At 37.5% G+C, this 17,853-nt stretch overlaps 1 protein-coding gene across 17 annotated transcripts in view; it reads right to left on the minus strand.

Moving 5' to 3' along the window:
• WDPCP (WD repeat containing planar cell polarity effector) overlaps positions 1 to 17,853 on the minus strand; it is a 489,024-nt gene that overhangs the window by 74,470 nt on the left and 396,701 nt on the right. For all 17 annotated transcript variants that reach the window (XM_057309423.1, XM_057309427.1, XM_057309428.1 and 14 more), the window contains one exon: positions 13,882 to 14,044. In XM_057309423.1, the coding sequence (XP_057165406.1) occupies positions 13,882 to 14,044 (163 nt within the window). The remainder of the gene's footprint in view (positions 1 to 13,881; positions 14,045 to 17,853) is intronic.

The raw sequence follows: 17,853 nt of genomic DNA on the forward strand, positions 1-17,853 counted from the left end.
TCTTGGGGATAATTTGAACTTAATCAGTCCTGTGTAATATACATTATGTTACCTTAATAGCCGCACATTGGAAATGCTCAGTATATTCTACATTTATTTCAGTTTAAGATGCAGAAATGGACTTCCTAGACATATGCCATATGTTCTCTTCTTATGCCAAGTTAACAAGAATTAAAAGACTGAGATGAATAAACAAGGTCAACTTAAGCTGAGCCAAATTAGACAACAGAATAATTGTCAGATTTTCTGTTGGCAGGGACAGTTTGTTTTGAGCCAATCTTCATGAATTATAGGCTGTAAATTTTTTTTTTTCTGGTAAGTCTACCGCCAGGCATTCTGTTGACAATTTTCTTTGTTTTGTAAACACTGAAAATTTTCATCAATTATATTGTTTATAGGCACACATAAGGATTATGGATAGTAGGGTTTTTTTTGTTTGTTTGTTTGTTTGCTTGCTTGTTCTAACTTAAAGGAAATATGCTTAGATACAAATCAAATAAAACCAAGCCAAAATGTAGTAACTTTTAACAGGATAGTATTTCATTTGGAGTTTCTTAGGCATGAATTCAGATATAGTAAATAGCAGGAAAACAGTATTACAATTAATTTATGACAGTAAATATAAAAGTAAATACATTTGTTCAAATACAAGGTTTGATTGCTCTACAGTAAAGAATCTTATACCTTGAAGGGGATAATCTAATACAAATGGGAAAACTGAAGCAACCAGAGAAATGCAATTATTTGAAAAATAATAACTAGTTTAGAGTAGTACCAAATCTAAAGTTAAATATTTAGTCCTAGTAGCATTTAATTTATTTATCATTGCCACTCTCACTCTGCCCTTCTTCTCTCCTAAACTGCAGTAGACAGCAGTTGTTTAACTTTTGAGTTGTTTAACTTTTTTTAATTGCCATGTCAAAAATATGAAAAACTAACCATTTGAATAATGTTTATCTTAGTCACATCAAAAATATGAAAGCCAATTATTTGAATAATAGTGGTAACGACATATAAAGTATAAAATCTCAGTCAATTCATATAATGGTGATTTTTATTTTTTTAATAATTTTTAATTTTTTTATTATATAATGTTAGTCACCATACAGTACATCCCTAGTTTTTGATGGAAAGTTCCATGATTCATTACTTGTGTACAACACCCAGTGCACCATGCAATACGTGCCCTCCTTACTACCCATCATCAGCCTATCCCATTCCTGCACCCCCTCCCCTCTGAAGCCCTCAGTCTGTTTCCCAGAGTCCATAGTCTCTCATGGTTCATTCCCCCTTCTGTTTACTCCCCCTTTCTTCTTCCCTTTCTTCTACCGATCTTCCTACTTCTTATGTTCCATAAATGAGTGAAACCATATGATAATTGTTCTTCTCTGCTTGACTTATTTCGCTTAACAGTATCTCCTCCAGTCCCGTCCATGTTGCAGCAAATGTTGAGAAATCATTCTTTTTGATGGCTGAGTAATATTCTATTGTATATATGGACCACATCTTCTTTTTTTTTTTTCTTTTAATGTTTTTTTATTATATTATGTTAGTCACCATACAGTACATCCCCGGTTTCCGATGTAAAGTTCGATGATTCATTAGTTGCGTATAACACCCAGTGCACCATGCGATACATGCCCTCCTTAATACCCATCACCAGTCTATCCCATTCCCCCACCCCCCTACCCTCTGAGGCCCTCAGTTTGTTTCTCATAGTCCATAGTCTCTCATGCTTCATTCCCTCTTCTGATTACCCCCCCTTTCATTATCCCTTTCTTCCCCTACTGATCTTCCTAGTTCTTATGTTCCATAGATGAGAGAAATCATATGATAATTGTCTTTCTCTGCTTGACTTATTTCACTTATCATTATCTCCTCCAGTGCTGTCCATGTTGCAGCAAATGTTGAGAACTCGTTTTTTCTGATTGCTGAGTAATATTCCATTGTATATATGGACCACAACTTCTTAATCCAGTCATCTGTTGAAGGGCATCTCGGCTCCTTCCATGATTTAGCTATTATGGACAATGCTTCTATGAACACTGGGGTGCATATGGCCCTTCTCTTCACTACGTCTGTATCTTTGGGGTAAATACCCAGTAGTGCAATGGCTGGGTCATAGGGTAGCTCAATTTTTAACTTTTTAAGGGGCCTCCACACTGTTTTCCAGAGTGGCTGTACCAATTCGCATTCCCACCAACAATGTAAGAGGGATCCTCTTTCTCCACATCCACTCCAACAATTTTTGTTTCCTGCCTTGTCAATTTTTGCCATTCTAACTGGCATAAGGTGGTATCTCAGTGTGGTTTTGATTTGAATTTTCCTGATGGCTAATGATTTTGAACATTTTTTCATATGTCAGCCATTTGTATGTCATTGGAAAAGTGTCTGTTCATATCTTCTGCCCATTTTTTTTTAAAGATTTTTATTTTTTATTTATTTGAAGAGATAGAGACAGCCAGCGAGAGAGGGAACAGAAGCAGGGGGAGTGGGAGAGGAAGAAGCAGGCTCACAGCGGAGGAGCCTGATGTGGTGCTCGATCCCATTCAGCCGGGATCACGCCCTGAACCGAAGGCAGACGCTTCACAACTGCACCACCCAGGCGCCCCTGCCCATTTTTTGATTTGTTTATTTGTTTCTTGTGTATTGAGTTTGAGAAGTTCTTTGTAGATCTTGGATACCAGTCTTGTACCTGTAGTGTAATTTGCAAATATCTTCTCCCATTCCGTGGGCTGCCTCTTAATTTTTTTGACTGTTTCCTTGGCTGTGCAGAAACTTTTTATTTTGATGAAGTCCCACAAGCTCATTTTTTTCTTTTGTTTCTCTTGCCTTTGGAGATGTGTCATGAAAAAGGTTGCTGTGGCCGATGTCAGAGAGGTTGCTGCCTATGTTCTCCTCCAGGATTTTGATGGATTCCTGTCTCACATCGAGGTCTTTCGTCCATTTGGAGTTTATCTTTGTGTATGGTGTGAGAGAGTGGTCAAGTTTCATTCTTTTGCATGTAGCTGTCCAGTTTTCCCAGCACCATTTATTGAAGAGACTGTCTTTTTTCCACTGGATGTCTTTTCCTGTTTTGTCAAAGAGTAGTTGCCCAAAGAGCCGAGGGTCCATTTCTGGGTTCTCTATTCTGTTCCATTGTTCTGTGTGTCTGTTTTTGTGCCAGTACCATGCTGTCTTTGTGATCACAGCTTTGTAGTATAGCTTGAAATCCGGCATTGTGATGCCCCCAGCTTTGTTTTTCCTTTTCAGCAATTCCTTGGTGGTTTGGGGCCTTTTCTGTTTCTACACAAATTTAAGGGCTGTTTGTTCCAGTTCTTTGAAAAATGTCGTTGGTATTTTGATCAGGATAGCATTGAAAGTGTAGATTGCTCTGGGTAGCATAGACATTTTAACTATGTTAATTCTTCCGTTCCATGAGCATGGAATATTTTTCCACCTTTTTTGTGTCTTCTTCAATGTCTTTCAAGAGTGATTTGTAGTTTCTAGAATATAGATCCTTTACCTCTCTGGTTAAGTTAATTCCGAAATAACATATGATTTTTGGTGCTACTATAAATGGAATGGATTCCCTAATTTCTCTTTCTTCAGTCTCATTGTTCGTGTGTAGAAATGCAACTGACTTCTGAGCATTGATTTTGTATCCTGCCACATTACTGAATTGCTATATAACTTTTAGTAGTTTCGGGTGGATTCTTTTGGGCTCTCCATATAGAGTATCATGTCATCTGTGAAGAGAGACAGTTTGACTTCTTCTTTGCCGATTTGGATACCTTTTCTCCCTTTTTGTTGTCTGATTGCTGTTACAAGGACTTCTAGTACTATGTTGAATAATAATGGCGAGAGCGGGCATCCTTGTGTTCCTGATCTTAAGGGAAAGGCTTCCAGCTTTTCCCCATTGAGAATGATATTCACCGTAGGCTTTTCATAGATGGTTTTTATGAAATTGAGGAATGGGCCCTCTATCCGTACACTCTGAATTATTTTAATCAGGAAAGGATGCTGTATTTTGTCAAATGCTTTTTCCGCATTTATCGAGAGGATCATATGGTTCTTGACTCTTTTCTTGTTGATATGATGTTTCAGACTGATAGAATTGCAAATGTTGAACCACCCTTTCATCCCAGGGATGAATCCCACTTGGTCATGATGGATAATATTTTTAATGTACTGTTGGATCCTATTAGCTAGGATCTTGTTGAGAATTTTGGCATCCATATTCATCAGGGATATCGGTCTGTAATTCTCCTTTTTGATGGGGTCTTTGCCTGGTTTGGGGATCAAGGTAATACTGGCCTCATAGAATGAGTCTGGCAGTTTTCCTTCTGTTTCCATTTTTTTGAAAGAGCTTCAGGAGAATAAGTATTATTTCTTCTTTGAACGTTTGGTAGAATTCCCAAGGGAATCTGTCAGGCCCTGGACTCTCGTTTTTGGGGAGGTTTTTGATCACTGCTTCAATCTCTTCATAATTAATCGGTCTGTTTAAAAAATCAATTTCTTCCTGTTTCAGTCTTGGTAGTTTATAGGTTCCAGGAAGGCATCCATTTCTTCCAGGTTGTTTTATTTATTGGCATAAAGCTGTTGATAGAAGTTTCTAATGATCCTTCCTATTTCATTGGTGTTGGTCGTGATCCCTCCCTTTTCATTCATAATTTTGTTAATTTGGGTCCTTTCTCTACTCCTTTGAATAAATCTTGCCAGTTGCTTATTGATTTTATTTATTCTTTCAAAGAACCAGCTTCTAGTTCTGTTGATCTGCTCTACTGTGTTCCTGGTTTCTAATTCATTGATCTCGGCTCTAATCTTGATCAACTGCTTTCTCGTGCGTGGATTAGGCCTATTCATCTGTTTTCCTGTTCCAGCTTCTTGAGGTGAGAATATAAAAACTGCATTTTAGATTTTTCTATTCTTTTCAGTGAGGCTTGGATGGCTATGTATTTTCCCCTTAGGACTGCCTATGCAGTGTCCCATAGGTTTTCTTTTTTTTTTTTTAAGGATTTTTTTTATTTATTTGACAGAGATAGAGACAGCCAGCGAGAGAGGGAACACAAGTAGGGGGAGTGGGAGAGGAAGAAGCAGGCTCATAGCGGAGGAGCCTGATGTGGGGCTCGATCCCATAATGCCGGGATCACGCCCTGAGCTGAAGGCAGACGCTTAACCGCTGTGCCACCCAGGCGCCCTGTCCCATAGGTTTTTGACCGTTGTGTTTTCATTCTCATTGGTCTCCATAAATTGTTTAAATTGATTTTTGATTTCCTGGTTTATCGAATCATTCTTGAGGAGGATGGTTCTTAGTTTCCAAGTGTTTGAGTTTCTTCCAAATTTTTCCTTGTGGTTGAGTTCCAATTTCAAAGCATTGTGGTCTGAGAATATGCAGGGAATAATTTCAGTCTTTTGGTATCGGTTGAGACCTGTTTTGTGACCCAACATATGATCTAATCTGGAGAATGTTCCATGGGCATTTGAATAGAATGAGTATTGTTTTCTTCTGGGATGTAGTGTTCTATATATATCTATGAGGTCCATCTGTTGTAGTATGGCATTCAAAGCTCTTGTTTCTTTGTTGATTTTCTGCTTAAGTGATCTGTCTGTTGCTGATAGTGGAGTGTTGAGGTCCCTTACTACTAACGTATTTTTATCTATATGTCTCTTTATTCTGGTTATGAGTTGGCTTGTGTATCTTGCTGCTCCCCTGTTGGGGGCATAGATATTTATAATTGTCATATCCACTTGTTGGATACATCCTTTCACAATAATATAGTGTCCTTCTGTATCTCTAACTACAGTCTTTAGTTTAAAATCCAATGTGTCTGATATGAGAATTGCTACCCCAGCTTTCTTTTGAGGTCCGTTGGCATGAAAAATGGTTTTCCATCCTTTCACTTTCAGTCTGGATATATCTTTAGGTTCAAAATGAGTCTCTTGTAGATAGCAAATGGATGGGTCATGTCTTATTATCCAATCTGCAATCCTGTGGTGTTTCATGGGAGCAATTAGGCCATTCACATTGGGAGTGATTATTGAAAAATATGATTTTAATGATGTCATGTTGCCTGTGAAGTCTTTCTTTCTATAGATTGTAAATTTCTGTTCTGTATCACTCTTGGGACCTTTTTACTTTTATAGAACCCCCCTTAATATCTCCTGTAGGGCTGGTTTCGTGGTTATGAAATTGGTCAGTGACTGGCAATTCTGGAAGGTTTTTATCTCTCCATCAATTCTGAATGACAGCCTTGCTGGATAAAGGATCCTTGGCTACATGTTTTTCTCTGAAAGAGCTTTAAAAATGCCCCTCCAACCCTTTCTCTCATTCCAGGTTTGTGTAAACAGGTCTGACGTAATCCTAATATTTTTGCCTTAGTACATGAGAAATTTCCTTGCCCTGGCCACTTTCAATACTCTATCCTTGGATCTAATATTCACATTGCACTATGATGTGACGTGGCCTAGGTTTGTCGTGGTTGAATTTGGGAGGGGTCCTCTCTGCCTCTTGGACACGAATGCTTATTTCCTCTGCTTGATTGGGGAAGTTTTCAGCTGCAATTCATTCAAATATATCTTTTAGACCTCTGTCTTTCTCCACCCCCTCAGGGATGCCAATGATTCTGACACTGGAGTGTTTCATTGAGTCAGTAATCTCCTGTAACCTACATTCTTGAGATTGGATTTTTTTGAGCCAAGTTTCTGTTTTAGCTTTCTCTTCTCCCATCCCATCCTCCAATTCACTAATTTGTTCTTCTGCCTCATTCACCCTGGCCGTCGGAGCACCTAGTTTTGACTGCATTTGATTCATAGCATTTTTAATTTCTGCCAGATTCGCTCTCATTTCCACCCTTAGAGATTCTATGTTCTCGTTAATATTTTCGTTAATATTTTTTTCAAGTCTACACATCATCTTGACCATTGTTACTCTGAACTCCATTTCTGATAATTTGGTTATATCTATAGCCATCAGTTCTGTGGCAGAGGCCACAGACTCATTATCTTTTCTTTGTTGGGGGGGATTTCTCCTTGTCATCATTCTGATGAGGAGAGGTTGCGGGGATGCCCAGAGCCCAAATTATTGACCAGGACCCAGGCAGTGTGCTCTTGTTTTATAGGGACCTTAGGGATGTGGGCTTCTTGATTTTTCAGCCTGCCTTCTTGGGGAGGGGCCTGCCGCGCTGATACTCAGGCAACCCTGTTTGGGTAGAGTCTCCCTGTCCCCTGCGAGAGGGGATGGGGATTGGCACAATAGGAGCTGGTATTTCCAGGCTTTTGTTCTCTGGCGGCTTTCCCTGGTGGTTTTCCTGACTCTTCTGAGAGAGCAGCAGTGACTGTATCCTAGTCTCTGTCTCAGAACAGAGAAATCACAGTCCGCTCTCTACTGAGCTCTTCTGGCCTCTTTAACTCTGTTTCTGTTGGTGCTGCTAAAAACCCTGCAGCCGGTGTCCCAGCCCTCACTTCCAGGGCAGGCACGTCTCTGTCCTTTGTGTTTCTAACACTGCCAGCTGACCCCATGCATGCTCCCGAGCTCCCTGTTTCAGTGAAGTTCACGCACACTCCGGAGCGCAGGTTTTCAGTCTGGTCGTGTGCGTGCTCCTGAGCTCGCTGTCTCAGTCTGGTTCCAGTGAGCGCACTGGAGCGCCGGTTTTCAGTTTGGACGCGCACACGTTTCCAGGCTCGCGGTCTCAGTCTGTTCTCTCCTGGCTGCTCCCCAGTGCAGGTGGCTACCACTTCCTGGTGTCCAAGCGTGGAGGCTCCCTCCCCCTTCCTTTTCTTTTCTGATATCTGTGTGGATTCACGGCTCCCCACTTCGTACCTCAATACTCAGTGCTAGAGATGTTCGTTTGTAGAGATCCAGATGTATCTTCCTGCATCTCAGGCTGCTTCCGTGGGTTTTCCGGATGGTCTGGTACCTATCCAACTCGGCTCAGGGGACCAGCTGAAAAAGGGGACCCCTACTCCTCCACCATCTTCGGGAGGATAATGGTGATTTTTAAAAACACTCACTTATACCCTAAATGTTGTAAATGCTATTAATATGCAAGTGCCTAATTATTTTGGGGTATCTAAAGTGTCTACTTAACACACTTATTACCAGCTATATATTCTTATATCTTCTATATTCTTGTATTATAGAAATAATTCTTTTGTTTATTCAGTAAATATTTATTAAGCATGTGTTCTATGCGAGGCACCTTTCTATGTTCTGGAGGATCCAGCAGTGGGGGGAAAAAAGACAAACCTCTATTCTCATACAGTTTACATTCAAGTAGCTTTGTTTATAAACTCAAGCACAGTACAGTGTATTCAAATCAGTTTTCAGTTGGCTTCTGCATTATCTTTAGTTCAAGTTAATCCAGTTTATTTTACCATAGGCTACCCAGAAATTAAAATTTTATTCAGTCATATAAGCATATGAAGAATGTAAATAGGATGGGAATGATTTAAAATTAAGAAGACATTTTGTAAAGTAGGCTGACATTTTATGGTTCATTCATTCATTCATGGATGGGATATTTGTTGAATGCTCACTCTGTGGCTGGTACTGGGTTGGATGCCGTGGATACAACAGTGAAGAAAAGTAGATACACCCTTAACCCCTGGTGAGTGGGCCCATGCTGTGGGCTATTCTATTCTATTCTCTCTGTTTCTCTCTCTTTTAGAGCCTGAGACTCTTAAAGAGTCTAATGGACTTCTCTAGGCAAAAACTTTTAAGTATCTTAGGGTACCTAAACTTCCCCAGTGCAGTTCTGGTATTCAAGTTTAGCCCTGAGCCCTAGCATTCGGATGGTGAAGTGTGAAAACAGACCTCACCTCAAATTTTCACCGATGTCAAGGCAGCTTTCCCTATCAAGTCAGCCCAGTCATTCAAAATGATCTATTAAAATTACAGAACACATCCTAATACTTTGTATTAATTCCTCCTTATTGCCATAACAAATAGCCACAAATTTAGTGACTTAAACAGGGTGCATCCCTTTCTGGAAGTTCTAGAGAATAATCTACTTTCTTGCCTTTTTGAGCTTCTGGAGGCCACTCTGCATTGCTTGGCTCATGGCTCCTTTCCTCCATTTTCAAAGCTACCAGTGGTAAGTTGAGTCCATCTCACCATGAGTTACTGGACACCGATTCTTCTGCCTCCCTCTACCACATTTAAGGACCCTCTTTCACATTTAAGGATTACATTATGCCCATCTAGATAATCCGGCATAATCATTGCTTTACACTTCATTTCATTGAGTTTTTAAAAAAATCGCTGCTCTACTTTTGCCTCACCTTGTATTTTATTTTTGAAAAGGGTGATGCTTGTTTAATTCTTCTGCATTTGTAAGTTATTTGATCTTTCTACCAGGGGGCCTTACAGATTTTTAAAACTAATTGAAATCTAAGAGTTTTGTTAAAAAATGTCTTCAAACTGATTGTTATAATAATTTTTCTCAGGTACTTGGCATAATCTTTTATATGTATATAGATAGATATTTTTATTTATTTGAGAGAGAACATGAGTGGGAGGGAGGGCAGAGAGAGAGGGAGAACCAGACTCCCTGCCAAGCAGGGAGCCTGATGTGGGGCTCAATCCCAGGGCCCTGGGATCATGACCTGAGCCAAAGGCAGATGCTTAAACGACTGAGCCACCACCCAGGCACCTCTTGGTATAATCTTTTGGTATGTAAATCCAAACCTTTTTTAAAAAAATCTTATTTCTGAAACATTTTCCCTGGATTATAGTTTTGAATATTAACTTTGTTTCCAATGAATCAAATTGTACAAATGCTCTTACTTCTTTGCCTATTTCTCTTTCCATTACTTTCTTGTCTTTTTTTCTTTATTGCCTCTTCATTGTCTTGTTTTCTGCCATTTTCAGTGCCTTTTATTAAATTTTAATTTGAATTTATTCCCATTTGTGTGCCTTGTACTATTTCACTTCTAATATATTTTTCTTCCTTTTCTTTCTTGAATGCAATGAACTTCCTCCTTTCCCACCCCACCTCTTCCTCTTAGTTTTTGTCCTTCTAATTCAGAGTGGGTTTCCCTGTACCCAGCTGCTTGTTCGAATATATTTAATTTTGCATGGAGTGTTGTAGGGTTGTTTTGTGGGGAGGGGGTGAGAATTTTTCTTAATTGATATGTGTTGATTTCATTTTCTGTTTTTTTTGAAGTAACTGTATAGAACTGTTCATCTTTTTCCTGTTTATTTTTGTGGTATTGGAATGTATTTTGGGAGATTCTGGTTCAGTGGAGCCCTCACTATAGCTAAGTCTGGCACTTGTTTGTGCAAAGGTAGATATAGAGACCAATGAAACAGAATGCCAAATCCAGAAATAAATCTTTACACCTATGGTCAACTGATTTTTGACAAATGTATAAAGGAAACTGGATTTTCATGTACAAAATAATGAATGTAGATACTTATGTATCACATCATACATAAAAATTAACTCAAAAGGGACTTGAGTGTAAGAGCTAAAACTGTAAAACTTCCAGAAGAAAACAGAAGAGAAAATTCTGTGATTTTCAGTTAGAAAAAAATTTCTTCTATGCAAAACAAAAGCATAATCAATAAAAGAAATCATAACAACATTGGGTTTTACCAAAATTTGAAACTTTTGCACTTCAAAAGACACGATTAGGAAAATGAAAGAGCAAGCCACAGACTGGGAGAAAATATTTGCAAATCATATATCTGAATAAGGACTTACAATTAAGAATATATAAAGAGGTCTTATAATTCAATAATAAGAGAACTTATTTTAAAAATGGACAAAGTTTTGAATAGATATTTCACCAAAGAAGATATACTAATGGTTAATAATCACAGAAAAATGCTCAACATCACTAATCATTAGGGAAATGCAAATTAAAGTCATAATGGCATACTACTCTATATCCAGTAGAATGATTACAATAAAAAAGACTGACAATACCAACCATAGGTAAGGATATGGAAAAATTGGAGCCCTTGTACATTGCTGATAGGTATGTAAAATGTTGTAGTCACTTTGGAAAAAAATTTGGTAGTTTCTAAAAACTAATAAGATAAATATAAACTTAAAATATGATCCAGCAATTCCACTCCTAGATATCTACCCATGGGAAATGAAAGCATATGTCCCCTTGAAGACTTATAAGTGAATATTTATAACAACATTTTTCATAATAGCCCAAATCTGGAAGTAATTAAAATACCCATCAGCTGTTGAGTAGATAAACAAAAGGTGGTATATCCATACAATGGAATACTACTCAGAAACGAAAAAGGAATAAACTACATGCTACAACATGTATGAACCTCAGAAACCATGCTAAGTGAAAGAAGCCTGACACAAAGACAATATATTGTATGAATTCATTTATATGAAGTTTCCAGACTATATGATTTCATTTATATGAAATTCCTCTAGAGGCAGAAAGCAGACCAGTGACTGGCTCAGGCTGGAGGTAGGAGTGGGACATGCAGTGTAAGTTGGCACAAGGGGCTTTAGTGGCAATGGAAATGTTCTAAAACCACTCTGGTGGTAGTTGCATGACTATAAATTTAGCAAACATCATTGAATTGTATACTTACAAGGGGCAAATTTTATGATGCATGTAAATTATACCCCAGTAAAATCATTTTTAAAAAAGTGAATAAAGAAGTAGGACTTCCGGGTAGTTGAAGATAATAATAGCTGCCTTCCTTTCCACTTCCCAGTACTTCCTCTATAAATGATATAGAACTAATAAAAGAAACTACATGAAAGCCCCACCTTCAGCATTGACAGAGAACTTCCAGACAGTTATAAATAAAATGGAAAAAATGCCAAATCCCAATGCATGATCTCCACTTCCTGGTGTTCTTGTAGATTTGAGCATGAATTACACCATGCAGTGTGAAGGGATAGCTTTTATTTTATTTTTTATTTTATTTATTTTTTTAAAGATTTTATTTATTTGTCAGAGAGAGATGGAGAGCACAAGCTGGGGGAGTGGCAGTCAGGGAGAAACAGGCTTCCCACCAAGCAGGGAGCCCGACATGGGGCTCGATCCCAGGACCCTGGGATCATGACCTGAGCTGAAGGCAGTTGCTTAATGGACTGAGCCACCCAGCCACCCAAAGGATAGTTTGTTAAATGCAGAGCTTCTGTGGTGGGGAGATGGGTGGGTGAAAAAAGGCAAAAAGGAAGAGGCACCTTCTGGCAGTTGGGCGTGAAGGAAAGAAGCAAAAGGGGAAAACTTAGGGTCCTGCAAGATAAAAGGGAGCCAAAAAATAAGAGGTCATACACCTTCAGGAATGCGTAGTTTAATTAGACCCTCTTTGATTCTCTTAGTCCAGAATCTTCCTGTCAAAAAATTTTTGGCTAGTCTCCCATTCTGTCACTTGACCTAAGCAGGCTAGTAGAGCTGTGGCTTTCCCTGTTCATTTCCTATCAAATTTGTTACTTTTACTGACAGTTTGCTATTTTTATTGATAATGCTGCCGGGCAGGGTTTTTCCACTCTAAGCTCCAAATCAAATCAGCTATGGTTTTTCAACGCTTGTCCTACCCTCGTAGAACTACAAGGCTGCACTAGCGTGGGGGTCAAGAAAGGATGGGAGCAGCCCCAGAACATCAGATTTCCCCTTTATTACTAGAAGTTCAGCATTTTTTCATGAATAAATGCTTATCAAACTATGTGCCCCTATTTGATTTCCAGAGCTCTGAAATGGTAATTTTTGTCCAGTTTTATAACTGTTTCCTGGGGAGAGGATTTACTTACATCTAAACTCTGCCATACCTGGAAATTCTCCTTCATTTACTATTTTTTTTAAAGATTTTATTTATTTGTTTGACAGAGAGACAGCGAGAGAGGGAACACAAGCATGGGAAGTGGGAAAGGGAGAAGCAGGCTTCCCACTGAGCAGAGAGCCTGATGTGGGGCTCGATTCCAGGACCCTGGGATCATGACCTTAGCCGAAGGCAGATGCATAACGACTGAGCCACCCAGGCGCCCCACCTTCATTTACTGTTAATCAAACTCTGTAGTTTGAGGCATTTTTCCTCAAGGATATTATGAGTATATATGTATAATTGATATGAATTATATGATCTATATTTCATATGATATATATATATAAATACGGCCTCTTCACAATTATTGCATATAGTTGGGATCCTCAAGAGCAGGTGTGTAAACTGTAGAACAGGGGCCAAATCCTGTCCACTGCCTGTTTTTGTAAATAAAGTTTTATTGTAACACAGCCACTCTCATTTAATTATTGTCTGTGGCTGCTTTCATACTACAATGGCAGAGTTGAGTGTTGTGACAGAGTCTGTACAATCTACAAAGCCTAATATCTGGTGCTTTACACAAAAAGTTTGCTGACCTTTGCTTCAGAGCAAATTATAATGGTAACTAACATAATTACCATTATAAATAATATTACTTTGTCTAGTATTTTTATTTCACATTTATCCTGTTTATTATCTCAATAACTCATAATCAGCTGGATAGATATGAAATTATCATTTATCAGATTTCAGAAACTAATGTTGCATAAGTACAATCATATGAATTATAAACTAAATATACTAAACATACTAAATATACTAAAAATTAATATTTTAATCTAACAGATTCTAAAATTTGACAACAGAATAACAATAGAATTTGATATGTTATAGTAATTCATGTTCATCTTGGCCTGGAATAACATTCATTCTAACAATATTCTGTTTATGCTGAAGTCTTCCTCCATCATACCTGCTCTTGCGTGACCAAACTACCGCAAAGTCATTGCCATGAGAAATGCACATTTTTTTCTTTGACATTTTAAAATATTCTTGCTTAACTATAGTTTGCATTTAAACAGGGAATATTTAAATTGTTTAATACTAAATACACTGCAGAGCACTTTTCTCAATTCAACATATCTTACCTATTAGAAGAGACATTCAGTGTTCTTTGTTGAATAATATGTTTATGGATTGAACAAAAGGGAGGGAGGTTGTCTGGAAATGTGTCTTCTCCTTGAGGAGCTAAAGATAGGCTGACAAAAGCTTCATTTAGCATATCTCCTCTGTCCAAAGGCCCCAGGAGTTCTGTTAAAAAATGATCAAGATATGAGTCAAAATCAAATAAAATTTCTGCTAACTCCTTTATAAGTATGGTTACAGGAAAACTTTCACATATCCCAGTGAAACTTTTAAAAAATTTGTCAGTTAACTATATAGTGTAAATCTTGTAGTCCTAGTCCCTGTATGACGTCTGTCATTCTGACACTTACCTCAACCAGGGAAATTTGATAACTGAATAATTAATGTTTTCAAGTTCACATTTGATAATTGAATGAATTCATGTTTTCAAGTTCACATATTAAAAATTCATTTATAATTTCCCCATTCATAGTGTTTTTAACCAGCATTTTATTAATTGAATATTTTTTGCTGTCATTAACCAACTACTGGAATATTTTATTATACTGGAAAATAGTGAGAAGTGAATTATTTTACGTCCCACATGTAGAACACAATTTGAAAGCAAAAAAGGAAAGTATCTTTTACAAGAATGTATCTTTTCCAATACTTACTCATCTTAATTGGAATTTTAAATTGTATAGAGAGTTTGCTATTCCCACATCATACAGATGTACAGAGCAAAACTGGCAGCTTAGGGCATTGCTTAGAAAAATTGTAGAACATGTTGAAGTTCTGAAAAATTATATTTGAAAAAACATAAACTTTATTAAAGGCCAAAAACTCTTAGGACCACACTGTGTGTGTGTGTGTGTGTGTGTGTGTGTGTGTGTGTGTGTTTACCATGTTAACCATTTTTTAAGTGTGCAGTTCAGTAGTATTAAGTATATTCATCTTATTGTGCAAGAGATCTCCAAATTTTTTTTCTGTTTGTAAAATTGACACTGTACACCCATTAAACAACTCCCTATTTATTTTTTTTTCCCTTCCTCTAGGCCCTGGTAACTACCATTTTGCTTTTCGTTTCTATGAATCTGACTACTTTGGATACTTCATTTAAGTAGTATCATACAGTATTTGCATTTATGTGACTGGCATATTTCCCTTTGCATAATGTCCTCGTGGTTTACCCATGTTTTAGGATTTCCTTCCTTTTTAAGGCTGAATGATATTCCACCATATGTATATACATTTTGTTTATCCATTTGTCCATCCAAGGAAATTTGGATTGCTTCCAGCTTTTGGCTATCATGAATAATTCTGTTATGAAGATGGGTGTGCAGATATCTTTTTCATACCCTGATTATAATTCCTTTGGATATATACCTATAAGTGGGGTTGCTGGATCACATGTTAAGTTCTATTTTTAATTTCTTAAAGTTTTATTTAAGTAATCTCTACTCTCAATGTGGGGCTCAAATTAATGACCCCCAGATCAAGAGTCACATGCTCCTCTGAGCCAGCCAGGTGCCCCAACTGTTTTTAATTAAACACCATGTTGTTTTCATTATGGTTGCACCATTTTACAATCCTACCAACAGTGCTCCAATTTTCCCACAACTTTGCCGACACTTGTCATTTTCTGGTTTTTTTAATTTTTTTTTATTTTTTATTATAGCCATCCTAATGGGTGTAAGATGATATCTTGTTATAGTTTTGATTTTGTATATCCATAATTATCAGTGATGTTGAACATATTTTCATGTCCCTATTGGCCATTTGTTTATCTTCATTGGCGAAATATCTATACAAGTCCCTTTGCCCATTTTTGAATCAGGTTGTTTGATTTTTGTTGTTGAGTTTTAGGAGTACTTTATATATTCTGGATATTAATCCCTTATCAGATATATGATTTTCAAGCATTTTCTCCCATTTCACGGGTTGCCTTTTCATTCTGTTGATAGTGTCCTTTGTTGAATAAAAGTTTTAAATTTTGATGCAGTCCAATTTATTTTTACTTTTGTTGCCTGTACTTATGGTATCCTCTCCAAGTAACCATTGCCAGATCCAACGTCATGAAGTTTTCTCCCTATAAGTTTTGTAATTTAGGTCTTACATTTAGGTCTTTGATCCATTTTGAGTTAAGGGTCCAATCTTCATTTTTTAAAATATGGATATCCAGTTTTCCAAGCACCATTTGTTGAGAAGATTGTCCTTTCCCCTACTGAATGGACTAGGTAACGTTGTTGGAAATAATTTGACCATATATGTAAGGGTTTATTTCTGGGCTATTTTATTCCATCAGTCTATATGTCTGTTTTCATGCCAGTACTATATTGTTTTCATTACTATAGCTTTGTAGTAAGTTTTGAAATGAGGAAGTATGAGCCCTTCAGCTTTATTCTTTCTCAAGATTATTTTGATTCTTCAGGGTCTCTTGTGATTCCATATGAATTTTAGGATGGGCTTTTTGATAAGAATTACATTGAATCTGTAGATTCCTTTAGGATGTACGGACATTTTAAAAATAAATCTTACAACCCATGAACAAAAGGGATGCTTTTTCACTTAGTACTGTGTTTATTTTCTTTCTAATTCTCAGTGTACAAGTCATTCACCTCCTTAGGTTTATTGCTAAGATTTTTATTTTTCTTGATGCTCTATTGTTTTTAAAATTTTCTTTACAAATTGCTCATTAATTTTTTAAGTTCTTATTTAAATTCTGGTTAGTTAACATACAGTGTAATAGTAGTTTCAGGTATACTACACAGTGGTTCAACACTTCCATAAAACAACCGGTGCTTATCACAGCAAGCCCACTCCTTAATCCCCATCACCTATTTTTTTTTTTAAAGATTTTATTTATTTATGTGACAGAGAGACAGCTAGCGAGAGAGGGAACACAGCAGGGGGAGTGGGAGAGGAAAAAGTAGGCTCCCAGCGGAGGAGCCCGATGTGGGACTCGATCCCCGGAACGCTGGGATCACACCCTGAGCCAAAGGCAGACGCTCAACGACTGTGCCACCCAGGCGCCCCCCCATCACCTATTTTACCCATCTCCCCACCCACCTCCCCTCTGGCAATCATCAGTTTCTTCTCTATAGTTAAGAGTCTGTTTCTGATTTGGATGCCTTTTATTTATTTTATTTCTTAATTTCTCTGTTTGGGACTTCCAGTACTGTGTTGAAAAGAAATAGAGAAAGAGGGTATCCTTGTCTTGTTCATGATTGTAGAGGAAAAGCTTTCAGTTTTTCACTATTGACTACGATGTTAGCTGTGGGCTTTTAATAATTTTAATATGTGTCTTTTTTATGTCAAGGTAGTTTCCTTCTAGATTTAGTTTAATGAGTTTCTATCATGAAAGTGTATTGAGTTTTGTCAAATGCTTTTTCTGTATCAATTGAGAAATATATCATTTCTGTCCTTTTTTCTGTTAATGTGGTGTATTACATCAATTATTTTTGTAGATTGAACTGTCCTTGCATTTCAGAAATAAAACCCCAAGTCTTAACAAAGTTTGGAATCTTTCATATTCATTTGTCTCAAGATATTTTTTAATTTCCCTTGTGATTTCCTCTTTGACTTATTGGTTATTTAAAAGTGTGTTGTTTAATTTCCATGTTGTGATGGTTAATTTTATGTGTCAACTTGACTGAGCGAAGGGATGTCTGGATAGGCAGTGAAACATTATTTTTGGGTATGTCTGTGAATGGGTTCAGGAAGCAGTTAGCATTTGAATCAGTAGACTGAGTAAAAAAGTCTACTCTCACCAATGTGGACAGTTATCATCCAGTCTATTGAAGGCCCAAATAGAACAAAAAGGCAGAGAAGGGACAAATTGTCCCTATATTTTCTTGAACTGGTATATCCATCTTCTCCTGCCTTCTGACATTGGAACTCCTGGTTCATGGGCCTTTGGACTCTGAGACTTGTAACAGTCGTGCCCAACCCCATCCCCCCAACCCCCATTCTCAAGCCTTTCGCTCCATACTGGG

This window comes from Ursus arctos, unplaced genomic scaffold (genome assembly GCF_023065955.2).
Source record: "Ursus arctos isolate Adak ecotype North America unplaced genomic scaffold, UrsArc2.0 scaffold_8, whole genome shotgun sequence".
Taxonomy (NCBI): Eukaryota; Metazoa; Chordata; class Mammalia; order Carnivora; family Ursidae; genus Ursus; species Ursus arctos.